Genomic DNA, 15,362 nt, shown 5'->3' on the forward strand with positions numbered 1-15,362 from the left:
CATCCTAAAGCCGATCCTTTCCAGCTCTTTGAGAATGAATTTGTCTTCAAACATCTTTTCTCAGCAACCTCAGTCACTTCTGAAATTCTTTTGTCCAGCATTACTCTCAGAGTATTTGTGGAATGCTTTCAGTAGAAATTAGTACAAGTGTAAATTAATGCAGTGCAAACTGCTCATTTCTGTTTGAAAATGTGCCAAGTCTGCTAGGAAACATTATCAAAGAGAAAGGCCTTCAGTCCTGCAGAACTACATCCTCAGTTAAATTGACTTAAGGCCAGAGGCTTTGACCTGATAGCTTGGAATTTCAGTTCTCAAGCAGACTCGTACTGATATATGCATTTTACATCTTCCTTGGTCAACGGTGAGCTTCTTGAACTACACTTTTCCTTTCTGATTAAATTCATATTTATTAAGTTCATAACTTACTTCAGAAAGTAGGCCCAAACTGTAATGCTGTTTCAGAGAGACTTGGCCAATACGGCAGATGGGGACAGCTTTGATACATTGAGTGAATAATTTCACTTGCTCCCCTCTTGGCCTCCTGCTTGTGGCCAAGGGAGATGCTGACACTGGGGCTGCACAGCAGTGCACATTGTCACGCAGCAGGAAGATGGCATTTCCTGCCTGACACTTCTCACCCTCACGAGCACCTTCTCATGTCTTGTGCTCTTCCTTCCTTTCTCTTTTCTCAACAGTTATCAGAAATAGTAAGAAAAATTATAATACTTCAACTCCTGTCTTTCAATTTTTTAAAAAGCTATCACTTAAAATACAAATAAATTGAAAATAGATTCTTAAAATACAAATAAATTGAAAATAGATTCTTAGAATTTACTCATCTAAAATATTTCTTCTTGATTATTCCTTCTGCTAGATCACTGAAATCAGTGGAATTATTCTATCTGATTTCCTTCAATTTTTCACCAAGGACATTTTCCTAAGCAAAACACTGGATTTGTTAAGGAGTGTTAGAGTCACATACATATCAGATGGCCTTGATCCCCTGGTCCCTAACGCAAGTAACCACACTGAAGAGTTCATAAATTAAAGATTAGTCACTGATGGTATCACTCAAAGTCGTGATTCAGCAAGGAAATCACATTTTGGATTCCATATTTGGAAGAGAACAGAGACCAGTTAGATTTACCATGTTATGAATGACAGACTACTTGGACAGGACACAGGAAAGAAATACGGGGCAAGATGAAGAAATATTCCATCATTTTTAACGTTAATTTTGAAGTCTGTTAAAATAAAGTACTTATGGAGCTATCATTAATTTTAGATTCCACTTCTCTGTTTCCTACCTAAGCAAAAAGCTTCCCAAAAATTAAAAATAAATAAATAAATAAAATCTTCCTTCTTTTAAATCCATAGCAAGGGAAGATTTCTCTAGCACCCTTGGCCCTGTTAAATATATCTTTCAGCTCACATTCCTTTGAGTTCTATCAAAACACAAGCTACCCAAAGACATTGCTTTGATCATCATCATCATTAGGGTACATCATCATGGAACAACTAAATTCATAGTTTAAAACCTAGGTTTAATTTAAACAAGAAGAGTATTTGAGGTGTTGAATCTAGAGCTTGTCATCTTCCTTCTTCAACTGTATAGAGCATTTTTTTATTTCTGTAATTTTTGATGAAAGCTTGCCACCTTAGACAAAGTTATTTAACACAGGAACAAACAAATATAGTGCATTCCACTGCTAATATCTTTTTCTTTCTGGAAGTGAGTAATTTAGGAGGAAGACACTTGTTCATAAAGTAGTGTCACATTACTTCTCTGGTGACAGGCAAGCAAATACGAATCCCAACACTAGTACAGAGCCACAACAGCCTATCAAAGTACAGTGCTGTACATCAGATCTATTAGGATGCTCAGTTTCAAAACAAGAAATAACCATGGCATAAGAAGCATGTGGCTAAAGTAAAAACACTAGGAAAACAGTGTTGAAGCTGATCTGATAAATACTCAGCCTAAAAACGTGCAGCTGACATTTTGAGAACCAACTTTTGAGTCCTGGAAATAAACTTATCTGTGCACAACAGAGCAGATGGGATGCAAGAGGAAGAAGAAAAAGATGGGTCAGCTGTCAGGAACAGCCACTTGCTTAAGCAGCTTAAAGAGAGTCCCATCAGAACAGAGAAGGTAGAGTGAAAACACATCGTGGCCTGATACAATCCCACAACACCCCGAGTACACTTTGGGTTGATAATGTTGTCTGTACACGTGGCCAATTCACACATACATGTGCACTCCTACCTTCAGTTGTTACTCATTGTAAATTGCAGCTTTAGGAAAGTAATATCAAAGACAAAAGCAACAAGTTAGAAATTAATTTCTATCTTTTGCATTTTATAATTTTATTATTTCAGTTTTCTTTGCTTGAGTTTCTTTTTTCTGAATCACTGTTTCTCAATGCACTACTACCACTGAAAGCCCTCCAGTCCATGTCTAAGGTGTGCACTCTTCTACCATTTCTTGCAAGAAGCTCTTGCAATGGAGCAGAAGGTTAACTGTGCTCAACACTACAAACTCAGCTGCACCCACCAAACCCAGACCGCTGCTGTAACACCAAGTGTGCCTCCTGGTCTGGTCTGTCAGCTTTCAACATCACTACAGAAATCAATAACCTGGTAGAAAGCCACCGTAAAGTTTGCTTCTAAAAGCTCTTTAAAATACAAGCGTTCAGCTTTTGGTGTGTGCAAGCTGAGGCTTCCTGTCTTTCCTCTGAGCTAACTCTACTCTGGAGGAAAGACAGGTTTAGTTCTACCAAATTTTCTGTCCGTATCTATGCAGTTCACCAGTTTAAGAACAGTTTGTGGAAATATCTCCCTATCTATATGTAAAATTAGTTGCTTTGCCAAATCCATCATGCAATGGATTCATATTTGTGGGTTAATTTTAAAAGTCAAGTCAAGCAGTCTTAACAGAGATCCCCTTAGCAGTGCAAGAGAAAGTAGATCCATATTTTTACAGCAATATTTAAATACTTCATTTGCTAAGTACACTGCTGTTGCACAAAACAAAACTACAAGATCAAAATATGCAGCCAAGCTTACTTACAGGTAGAAAGAATCATGTCTGGCTATCCATTTACATTAAAATGAAAATGCAAACCCCTCTTCATCAGCTGTGCCAGTAAAATAGCCCAAACTGAGCTCTTTGCTCTTACACGAAGCACGGTAAACCACAAGCATTGCTTGACCACGCCTACTTACCTTTTATTTAAAAGAAAAAAGCCCCAGAGTAGAAGGAGAAAAAATGGTCTGCTTTCTAGTATCAAACATTTTATACAAGAAAAAGTTATTAAACTGTTACCAGTACATCTAAGAATTTCTTTTAAAAAAAATTTAAAAGCCATAGCAAATGTAAATCACAGGATTTGGTTTTGTTCAGAAGGATTTTTTTTTTGTACCCCAACATTTGAAAAAATTCAGTTATAATAAAAATGGGAGGAAGGGCTGAAGTTGCTTAAGGGTGAGTGAGCTTATCCAGAAAAAAAGATGGTACAGCCACTTCAATCTACCTTTGAAGACACCAGGAGAGTCAGCAACACAGCTGCCTCCAGAGGTGTTCTGATCCTTTCTAAAATTAGCCACCTAAGGCTACATTCAACTAAAAAAATGAATTCATCTAGAAACTGGGTGCCTCAGAGCTCCTGACGTCCTAAGTGTCAAGCCCAATACCAAGTTGGCAGAAATTTTCTTCAGGTACTGGGAAGAGACAGGTGAAAGGATCAGATTCAAGCACCCACCTCACTGAGAAAATTGCTGCCAAAAGTTCACACAGTTAGAGTGTGTTTTGTTATACAAACTAATGATAAATATTTAACTATTTAAAAGAAGAAGAAAGAAACAGGCTTAAGGTTCGTTGCAAGCAGTTAATCTTCTGATTTTCCTAAGCTCCATTTACGTTTTAAGGAAAACATTACTTTCGACATGAAAGAGTTAGCAACACCATACTTTGGAGGATCTTAAGAAAAATGGGGTTAAAAGGAGCAGTAAGGGAAGGAAAGACATATTTACCTTAAATGTTCCCCATTGCTTTTTCCACTACTTTTTCTACTAGGTAGAGTAGAAACCCCTAGACTTTCCCTTTTAACAGTACCTGCTGTTGGTATTGATTGGAGAGTGGTTTTGGACTCAACAATTTGGCAGGTTGGTTTGCAGGTTGGAATAATCTTCTGAGACTTTGCCATGAAGGAAATAGGCACTTGAACCTTTTCTGGCAGCCTGTAGCTTTTCAATAGAATACCATGAAAAAAGGAAAGCACTTCTTCCAAGAAAGAGGAGGCTTCCTCCTTTTGAACATAAAGGCAAACATTATGCAAAGCAGTGTGGGAATTTAACATCTCTAAAATTGATTACTGAAATACTCAAATGCAAGAATGATGGAATGTATTAAGCTAACTATAGCTACTCTTAATAATTTCATTGGAAATAAACTTCACCATACTTCTCTCTGACTACTTGCAAAAAAAACCTTTTGGTGCAATCTATTTGCCATGACACATGGCACAACAGCACAAGTAACAACAAAAAATGAAACATTTAACAGAGCTACTTAGAAGGTGACTACAGTGAAATAGGAGTACAAATATCCCTCATATGCTCTGCTACAAAGTTAGGTTAACTGAAGTAGGCTTCAGTAAGACGGGGAGGACATTAGCCTCCAGCAGAGGAGACAGGGCATGTAACTTCCAAGGAGAGTTCAGGTAATGCTGAACATTTAATCATGGCCAAATTAATTTAAATATGTATTCATTCTACCATATATACATATAAAGAGAGAGAGAGTGTGCATATATATACACCAAAGTGTATTTGTCTATATATCCATATATAGACATGCACTACCACAATGCCATATTCATGTGAACAATTAGTTTGACTTGTAATGCATTGACAGTAAATTATAGGCTACAAATTAGTTGGTTCCAAACAACATTTAACATTCAGTTTATTTACACACATATGCAGTATGACATCTTCTGTTGTGAACAGAAAGGTCAGATCACTGTATGTACAGACAACAGACAGAAACATGAGCCCTTCTTAAACACACCCAAGAATTTCTTCCATTTACAACCCCTTGTACAGAATCGTGTGTTTAAGTGAAAGAAGGACAAATTTGTGTTTGAACATTTCAAGACAAACCCCTCCCACTTTATATAAATAAATGCATTCAATTTCTATATTTACAGTACATACAGCATATAAATTATTTTATAATTAATCCAAAACATGGTAATATGGTTCACTGACAGCCAGTTGTGCTGAATCCTGGACTTATTTTTCATTAGTAACATGAAGACTAAGCATGGGAGGCCTCTGGTAAACCAAGATTACAATGACTCCAGGCATATCCTGGCTCATGAAGCAGAGCTTTTAGAGTGTTATGCTAAACTGAGGGCTGTGCTGGTAACAACTTACTATGTGCAAATGAAAGAGGCACATGTTGTATTCTTGATAAATGCCCATCAGCCAAGAAAAATAATGTTTCTGGAGAACCCCTGGAAACATTTCAGTGTCAGTAAAAAGCCATTTATAGATACCTTCCAATTTTAAGCATGCAAATCACTACTAATGTTACTGCCCATGTAAAGAGAAACCCAAACAACACACGGACTGTATGTACATGAACCCAACCCACTAAATGCAAATGAGGTTCCTGGCCTCTGGCCACGTTTTCTCCCTCCATAAAGAGCTCAATTTTACAGCTATGCAATGCTGAATTTTCAGAGATAATACAGAGATTGGTAATATTGCTGAAGATACTGTGCTCATTTCCCAACATCATATAAAATTCTCCTTGTTCTGGAGTGCATCAGATATTACAGGTTCCCCACATTGTTTAGCAGCACCCGACAGCTTTTTAAAAGAAACTATGAAGCCACATGTCTCTGGGAAGTGTCTTATTTCCCCTGCTTGTGCTGCTGTTTCCTTTTTTCAAAAAGCATCTTCACCCTCTGCAATGTCAATGATTGCATGAAGCAACTCTTCAAAAGTCGGGCGTTCCTCTGGTTTCTAAGAATAAAAAGCATGCACAGCTGTGATCAGAAATTAATCAAGTTGCGTTGATTTTGATATACTACTGGACATGTCCTTGTTCTTTGGTGAGGAATTTAGCATTTCATTATGTATGAAATGTAAAAATATTTCCTTGTCTGGATTTTGGTATATGTCACTTAATCTCAGTAAGCGCCTTTTCTTTATGCTTTGAAAAAGTCATAAATAGGTGCTGCTGGACTACATTCTTCATACAATTCATTATTTTGCATAGTTTTACACCTTTTTTATTTTTCTCCCCCATTCCCACCCTTCCCCAATGAACTGCTCCAATCTTTATTTATGCAAGTTGTTCATGCTCCTAAGAATTTTGGGTGTCATTCTCTCATGCCTCTTTTATATCAACTTTATTTTCTGACCTCTGAAATGAGAAATTATTTAATTTTGTTACTAAATGCCTTCACATACTTAGTCTGACAGTTCATTTATTTCCCAGAAATTTCTTCAATGTTTTATCTTATCACATCTCTAGTTCAGCTGCAAACCAGGAGGAGATCTTTGTCTTAAGAATAAGCACATGAATAGTTGAGCGACCTGGATGCACTCAGAATGCTACTCTAGAGAAGATAACTGCTGTTTCTAGATCAATCTTTATTTCAATTCAAACACAAAAAAAAAATATAAATATATACCTCCTGCCAGCACATCATCATCATTTCATACATCTGCTTACAGGCCAGTTTGGGCCGATACAAGCGATGTCCTTGGCTAACCATTGTTACTACTTCATAGTTGGAGCTTTTTTCAAAGGGCATTTTTCCTTCTGTATATATTTCCCACATTAAAACACCTGGGAGGAAAAAAAAAAAGAAAAAAACCAACTTCTAATACATATGTGTTTATTTTGAGCCCTGGACTCAGGCTTTCTTAGATAGAAACTATTTATAGATAAATAGTTTGAGATCCATATTCTAGACACTTTTCGCATGTGTCATCACTGAAAAGATCTTATTCTGGTAGCATGGCTGTTAATGAGTAACAGAACTAAATAAGTCCGTGGAACTTTATCACTAATAAAACCATGGCAAATGGTTTCTCTAAGCTTCTTCTCAGATGTCTGAATCCTTCCCAATAACCAGAGCCTAACTTCTACTGATAAAATATAGAAAACACACTTTCTTTCCAAGATGAATATCTTACCGAACGACCAGACATCTGACTTGCTGCTGAATCGGCTGTAATTAAAGACTTCTGGAGGGCACCATTTCACAGGAAATTTAGCCCCTGAAGAACTTGTGTATTGGTCATCAAGGACATACCTAAAAAAAAAAAAAAAAAAAGACATTATATCCTTCTGTCAGCCTCCAAACCTGCAGATTTTAATTTAGATTTGGATTGGAATGTTAGAAGGTCATATTGCCACCTAATGGCCATGGGCGTTAGCATCACACAATAAAAACAGCTTCTCTGGGGCAGTACTACGGCTTCAGCCACGACTCTGATCGTGTCGTTTCTTGAGATTTGTTTGCTATACAACACAGGTCTAGGCCACCTGAAAGTTAAATGTCTTTATTATGAGAGAAAATGAGGGAAAAGCAGAAATTCCATGTTCTGGTTTTCACCGGCCAGTCTGAGTTCAGTTGTCAGGGGACACAGAAGCTTAGCAACACAGAGATGTGGCAAAAGTCAAACCACGGTGCTTTAACACCTCTCTTGGAAGAGCTGCTCCCACCACTGCCTCACCAACACATCACCCATGCAGGTGCTAGCAAGGGCAGGAAATTACCCCCTCCAGATCTCAGTATCTCCCAGCCATTCAGCTAGCACAACTCTGAACTATCTACCCCAAGAGAATCCCAAACTCACTGAACAGCCTCTTTCTAACATCTGTTTACCAAAATACAGACTAACTATTACCTCTGCAGCAGCTCTGCTCTCTGAAACACAAGCTCTGTCTTTTTTAAAGTGAGTAAGGAAATCAACACAGAACAAGCAAGCATTTAAGGCACTAGAAAATAAAACGGCAAAACAAATCCCACCAGAGGCTGTTTCCTAGAGACGTCAAAAAAGATCATTTTTGTATGCAATTTCGCTTGGTATGTGTTGCCTTTGGGCTAAATACAAGGGTTAGGTGAATTTTTCCAAATCTCCATAAATACCTTTGCACACTCACACATACCTTGTCATTCCAAAATCTGAGACTTTGACCACTCCTGAGTCACTCACCAAGCAGTTCCTGGCAGCCTGCAAGCAGAATGGTTAGAGCTGGATTAAAAACTTGGAGTCTCCTGCAGACAAATTACAGCAATCTAATCAGGTCTTTGTATTAATTTCTTAGCAAGTTAACCCATTTACCAAGTTCAGTGGCGTATCATAAAACGTACATGTGTATCTCCTCTTGACAGTACCATTTTGGCAACTACACTATTGTGTAAAAGATCACCAGAAAAAAGTATCATTTCAGGGATTAATGTGTGGTGAAAATGGCACCAACACAGAAAGGAGACAGGCTATTATATCAGCACAAACTGCTACTACTTATAAAAATTTCAGAGAGATTTTATTCCATTTTCCTGGGAGAGAAAAACCTCTCGTGATTTTCTGTACAGAGCAGTTTCAGAGACTTGATTAGACCATAAAGAGCCAGCTTCATCCCCTCACTCTTCTGCAAGAACAGACGCAGTTGTAAACAAACAGGCCACTTCAAACAGGAATAGGTACGTTCAAAACTAAAAATTTCAAAGAGGAGTGTAAGGCCTAACAGGATGTTACCAGATCTCTGTGGATAAAGCTGTTTCTCTCCAGGTACTCCATTCCCTCACACACATCTTGGCACATAGTAAGCAGAGTATCTTTACTCAAAACTCCCCGTTTTTGTCTCAGGTAATTGAGAAGGCAGCCGTGCTCCATGAACTCTGTCACAATGTAAATGGGCCTCTGCTGTGTGCACACACCATACAGCTGAACTAGTTTAGGATGTGTTAGCTTCCTGAAAAGATTGAGATCACATCGTTATTACTTCCTCCACCCAGTGCTAGTTGTCCAGCACACAAAACTGCAGAAATACCACCTCCCCCCAGCATTTATTTATAATCAGTATACAGCATCAGAGGCCTAGGAAATCAAAGTGCCGAGCACACAACTCACATCATCACTTTAGCTTCCTCAATGAAGTCCTCTTCATACATGGCACCTTCCCGGATTGCCTTGATGGCCACTTTGTACTGTGCCCTCCACTTGCCGAGGCGCACCACGCCGAACAGACCGCTCCCCAGCTCTCTCATGAATGTCAGCTCTGAGGGATTGATCTCCCATTTCTCTATAAAACAAAACAGATTAACAAACAGTTAAGGAACCGACTGAGCTGGTAGAGGATAAGGAAGAGGACAGGGAAACTGGACTAGTAGCAAATTAAGGAATTTACGTTGAAAATGTCTTAGAATTAGCTTGAAAACTGAACACTTCTATACATCACAAAACAAACTTTTAGGTAGATGTGACCTTTAAGCAACTCCTGACTAACACAGAAGTAAAATTCAAATTTTCCTGAGGCCACTAATTACATACCGATACTATCAGATTGATTTTGACAAAATGCCACCACAGAAAGCTGTGCCAATGCATAGAAGTTGCTTACATCACCTGATATGCCATGCTTGAAAAATGGCTACTCCAAATTTATATTTAGAAAAAATTAACCCCTCAACAAAGATCAAAGAGTCAAATTTGAGTCAGAGGTCTGGAGACTAATGAAGGAACCAAAGGTACAGCTCTCTAATAAGCAGAGCTCAAGATATCCATGGCAGAAAGCATGGAAGAAAATACCAAATTCCCCTGGAGTGCCGGTGGCACATTCTGCGTCTCCTCACTACTGTCCCTGGCACCACACACCAGCCGTGGTGCCTCTGCATGCTGATACTCTGTACAAGGGTCTTGAAAGTACAGCTTGGACCAGTGTAAGCTCACATAGCCAATCACAGCACAGAATCAGACCTTCTAAAAACTTTTAGAAAGTACTGTAGCATCTTAGCATACATAAAATCATTAGAATATGTTTAGAGGAACATAATCACCATAGCTGAATCCTGCTGTTGTTGGTGCTGTCGTCCTCTTTGGGGTCACTGGGTAACGCAGCCTGGTAACGAGACCTGAGGTTCAAGGATAATTCAAGAGAGACAGTTTATTTCTGAAACAGCACCAGCCAGCAACTCAGCCTCTTGTTCACTGCAGACTCCAATTCAGAATATGCAAAAAAATCAGTTATTACAAATGAAAAGTATGTTTTTGGGGTGTATTTCCCAGAATGTCATCAGGAAATGCTGAGCCATCTGAGTTTGATGTAAAGATCTGGAAACTATAGCTCATGAGAGAGACTTATGAACAGACCAGACTTGGAAAAAAGAAGTATTAGTATCTGTGCCTTGAACCCAATTCCTATACTCTCCCCATTCCATCATACAGTAGGCAGAGACCAGCATCAGCCATCACCTATGGATCTGGAGTAGGGATTTTCTAAACAACACATTACTACTGTCCTCAACTCTTTGCTGTATGGAAAGATTATTTCAAGTGGCAGTGACCAGCAGATAAAAAGGTAAGGTCTGGAGAGTGTTCTGGAGAAGTACCATCCTTATCCATCTACTGTGATAGAAGCATGATGCAGAGCTAAGAGAACAATTTTTCTTGACTTGATACACCTATTCTTCTATTACTCTGAGGCAGTAGCATTTTAGACATTATATATACATACACACACACACAAAAAAACCCTTTCAAATTACTGTCTATATTGAAATAGTGTGAAACTGCAGTGTTTCATGGCTTCCCTGAAAAGGATGGATCCACAAACCCCCCCCAAAATTTCATTAAAACATTAAAATCTCTCAAACTCTTTTTCAAAATCAACCTTAAGTGATAGAAAGAATCTAATTCATTTACCTGCTGCGTTATGGCTGTGATATTCAATTATTTCTGGAATGGAGTTAAAGAGATGTTTTTCTGCAAGGTAATACTGTTTTGGTGACGTCACTGTTTCTTTTATATGGTAGTGTCTTATTCCTGATGAACCTTCCCTGGAAAAATAATAACCACAATAACAATTAGTAATAATATCAAGTAATTTGTTGTGATTTGTTTAAGAGGAGCACATGGACAAAGAAAAGGAAACTGAAAGGGCCAGCACCAGTGCCCAGTACCACACGCTTTGGGAGCACCTTGAATATCAAATATCCTAAGCACTGGCAACTCGCCTTCACCTCAGTGCTCAAAGTTGAAGATTAACCCAGAAAAGGTTAATTTTCAGCCCAGTGAGCTCTCCAGTCCAGCTCACACATGCAAACACAAGTGCAGACTGGCATGAAAGAAGACACCAAATGGGGTGGGAGAGCAAAACCTCCTCCTTTGGGTGGGGGGTTAAGGTCTACGCTGGATTAAACCAAATGGGACCTAACCATAGAGCTGAGAAGTTCATTTCAGTCCCCCATCTTTTCTATCACAGCAGCCCTCGTTCTTTATTGATCCTTCTCCTGGCTTCCCCCCAGCCAATGAATTTGGATACAGATGCAAACAGATTCAGGTGAGACAAGGTGTGCAGAGAAGTCATAGAAACTCACCCTCCAAATTTTGTGTAAAGGGAAACGGTATACAGGCCAGGCTGACTGGAGTCTCTCACCACAAAACCACCTTCTTTATCCTAAAACACAAGCACATTGACACTTTTGAGTAACTGTTTTTAAGCTACATGATTCTGTCACTTGGTTTCAGGATATGTACTTGCCAAAATAAGCCTCTGCTTTAACTAGAGAAGATATTTAAAGTGAATTTCACAGTTGATACTGCAAGGCTGATGTGCTCACCTCATTTCTGAGGAGCTGCTCTGCCTTGCTTCTGTTCAGGTTTCGGCTGTACCACCTGCAACACAACATCAGTAAATAAAACTTCCCCAAGGTGCATGATTTACCTAAAATGCCTTAAGCAAAGTATTATGAAGCTAGAGATAAAATAATTTTATGGTAAATGAAGATCAAGAATCAAACCTTTGATAACATGCAAAAATCAGTCTCTACTACACTGTGCAGTTATCCCATTAAAACGCCTTGAAACCAAACCAGGGAGATCCCACAAAAGCCCAGGGAACCGATGAAAGCTTTTGGAAAAAACACTTGTCAAACGTGTCCAGGCTGATGGCAGTAGCTGCTGTGAAGAGCAGCCCAAGGGGAAGGCTGGCAGCCCCGGGGAAGCAGCTGCCTGCACACCAGCCACACCACCCATGGAGCTGGCTGTCAGACTGCTCTGTCATTCAGTATCTCCACACTTCTGGGCTCCCAGGGAGGACCCACCAAGCAAAGGGGAGGCTGGAACTGTGAATTCAGTGTCATGGCTGCACATCTCTGAGCTCTGTGCTGCACGGGCAGGTTAAAGCAGCTACAGAAGCACCAGCATGTCAGCCAGTCACAGAGAATAATTACAAAAGGAAAACCAGGCAGTTTGCAAATGGTGTGGTGCAGTTGCTTTGAGCCATGCTGTTATTTCAGTAACCAAGCAGGGAAGTGGCACAGCCTTTAATCAGATTCTGCGTGCTCTTGGAGATAGTGATTTCTTGCAGTTGGTACACGACCTGGAGTAATGCACAGAGACTCAGAATTTCAGCCCCAAGGTGGTAAAAGCACAAAGTGGCTGGACCAGATAAAGCAGTCCAGTTCCTTCCTTCCCTTTCTGCCAGCCCTGCAGCCCAGCCCAGAGCTGAGCAGAGCTTTTAGCAAGAGCTTCTAAGATGAGAAAGCAACAAAGAATTCCCTCTAGTCAAGCTAAGGGCAAAATCCCAGATGAAATTCTGCCTTCCATTAAAACATGACAAGTAGGAGCCATATATAGCTGAGAGCAAAATTTTGGAGCTACTAATGTAGCCTTGAAAATGGATTTTATTTATTATTTTCTTACAGCTCCATTTTATCTAAAAGTCATGAAGTATGTCCTAAATTCTCAGGCAAAACAGTTTATCTACAATGATGTTTCACTATAAAGAACAGGTTTGGAGACTATGGCATTAAATTTTACCCTGATGTTAATTAATTACTCCCTAACTAAAGATCAACAGGAAAAAGCATTAAAAAACAAAGGTAGACATTTATAGCTGTAAGTTACATGCATACATTGAAACTTGAAATGCCTCAAATTACATATTTTCTTGAAAACTAGAGCTTCCAAAATATCCAATCTTTTGTGTTTATTTGGAGTGATTTCCACTGTTTTTTCTTCTACTGTTCACTGCTACAAACTTTGGCTAGACATGTCACTTTACGATTAAAACAACATTTAGCACACTTAAAATGAGTAAATTTCCTTCAAGTTTCCCTTTGTCTGTCAGAGAACTAAGAGAGGTTTTTTTTTGCTTTAACTGTGATAGCCTAAATACTATATGCCTGATGGCTGTCTTGCTGACTTGACCCTACATTAAAAATCCCAACATAATCAATGAGGAGAATCTGAAAAAATACTTGCCTATTTCAGTTGTTTCGGTTTAACCTCTAGGTGCTACCATATGCCAACAGTTGCTTTCCAAATGCTAGAAAATACACTGTCATTCTTGAAGCATAGGTTTTGTTTTATGATATTCCAAGTTTTAATTCAAGCATTCACTTACTCATATTGATCAAGGTTGTTGGACTTCTTTCCCGTTACATAGTTGCTTGGAATATATCCTTGTTTTCTAAAAAAATATAGAATATATCATCCCAGTGAAAACATGTAAAATTGCACGCCTAGAGGACAATTGTTTCATTCTGCTAATTACCAGAGGTCTCTCAATGTGATTTATTAATTACTGGCCCACCTACTACTACTGATTAGTCAGAAACTAATTTTCCACATCAGCATTTCCACATTAACTTTCAGTGCCCCTTGAAAAGTGTCATGGGCAGCAGAAGTGTCCAAAAAAACCAGCAGAAGGGGTGAAGGACAGTGAGTAACCCTCTGCTGCTCTGTTGCTCTTCTGCACTCAGAAGTCCCAGTCAGTCACAGGAAACATGTTTGGAGCCTGACACAGCCTGATAACTCACAATTACCCATAACATACGGCAACAGGAACCTGATAAATATTGAAATATGAAAACTTTCATCTTTGAAACCGCAGGGAAAATTCTAATACAGGGAATGTGAAGTTGTAGTCATTACAGCATCTCACTGCAATTCTCTCTCAACTTATTCAAAGATTGTCCCTAATGATCCAGCTATTAAATAAAATTATGATTATTCAAGTCTGGGAGTCGGAGCCTGCTGAGCTAAATGTTACCCATATTGCTCCCTAATGAGATGTTCCCCAGGGAAGTGGGAATACTTTACCAGTCTAGTGAGCTTTTAAAGGGTGGCTGCTGCTTTAATTGGCGAGCTACAAAATTGGAAAGTAAACATAACTGGAAAGGCTTCCAGTTCTGCAACTATCTTTGCACTTGGATCCCACAATCTATCTATTGAGTACTGCACTTTAAAAAATTGCATAAGAATGTATGGATGAGATTTCAGAGCCTAGGCCTAATGTAGGGTCTTATGGAGTTATTTGTTGACACACAGTCAATATAAACTTGTACAATACGTAAACAGACCTATGAACTCTATAACAAGAAATAAGGAACTCGTTTTTACCCATATTTGTCTCTCGCCTTCCACCAATGAATGTCGTTCTTCTCAATCACTATATATTCTTCACCTTTCTCTAATCTTAGATCATGATGCTCTGTAGGTTCAAAGTCATACATTGCTACCACTATCTCCTCCTCTTCATTCCCATTTTCTTCAACTGGAGGAGCAGGTGGTGGAGGCCTTCTCTGAAAACAACACAATATTATTAAATCCTCATCCCACGCTGCTCCATCTTTCCACCCCATTCACCCTTACCACCACACCAGTGCATCCTGGAGGCAAAAGCTGGGCTAGTCCTGTGGTGGCCTGGGGGGCAGCTGGGGTCTGTGGCAGCAAACCCTGCAGGTGCCATCCAAGGGGCTGGTTTGTGCTGCAGCCCTGCAGCTGCCAGTAAAGAGCAAAGCTGGCTGGCATTTGCTTTTTGCCCACACCTTCCACCAGCAGCACAGATACAGCTAACAGATGCAGCTAACTTCAGTGGGATTTTTTTCACCCCGAGACAGAGCATGATGACCATTGATGCATACAGAAACAGACCTTTGCTCCAGGATATGACAATTAGTTTGAGAAATGTAAGCACTTTTTCAAAAAGCAGTAATTGTCTATTCAGTACTTTAAAGATGCTACCTACCGCACTTTTTTCTGGCATTGCAGAGGACAATCTCACAACATCTAGAAACAAAGCACAGGAAGAAAGGATTTATGCCTAT

The 15,362-nt window shown here is 39.3% G+C and overlaps 1 protein-coding gene across 1 annotated transcript in view; it reads right to left on the reverse strand.

Annotated features, from left to right (window-relative positions):
• Positions 1-4,941: 4,941 nt before the first annotated feature.
• TEC (tec protein tyrosine kinase) overlaps positions 4,942-15,362 on the reverse strand; it is a 52,285-nt gene continuing 41,864 nt past the window's right edge. The window contains exons 6-18 of the mRNA XM_063401893.1: positions 15,284-15,324; positions 14,656-14,837; positions 13,658-13,723; positions 11,871-11,925; positions 11,628-11,707; positions 10,954-11,087; positions 10,089-10,163; positions 9,163-9,334; positions 8,788-9,004; positions 8,195-8,259; positions 7,216-7,334; positions 6,708-6,865; positions 4,942-6,033 (exon numbers count right to left, since the gene is read on the reverse strand). Of these exons, the coding sequence (XP_063257963.1) occupies positions 5,956-6,033; positions 6,708-6,865; positions 7,216-7,334; positions 8,195-8,259; positions 8,788-9,004; positions 9,163-9,334; positions 10,089-10,163; positions 10,954-11,087; positions 11,628-11,707; positions 11,871-11,925; positions 13,658-13,723; positions 14,656-14,837; positions 15,284-15,324 (1,442 nt within the window). The 3' untranslated portion in view covers positions 4,942-5,955. The remainder of the gene's footprint in view (positions 6,034-6,707; positions 6,866-7,215; positions 7,335-8,194; positions 8,260-8,787; positions 9,005-9,162; positions 9,335-10,088; positions 10,164-10,953; positions 11,088-11,627; positions 11,708-11,870; positions 11,926-13,657; positions 13,724-14,655; positions 14,838-15,283; positions 15,325-15,362) is intronic.

The sequence above is a fragment of the Prinia subflava genome, chromosome 7, assembly GCF_021018805.1.
Source record: "Prinia subflava isolate CZ2003 ecotype Zambia chromosome 7, Cam_Psub_1.2, whole genome shotgun sequence".
NCBI lineage: Eukaryota > Metazoa > Chordata > Aves > Passeriformes > Cisticolidae > Prinia > Prinia subflava.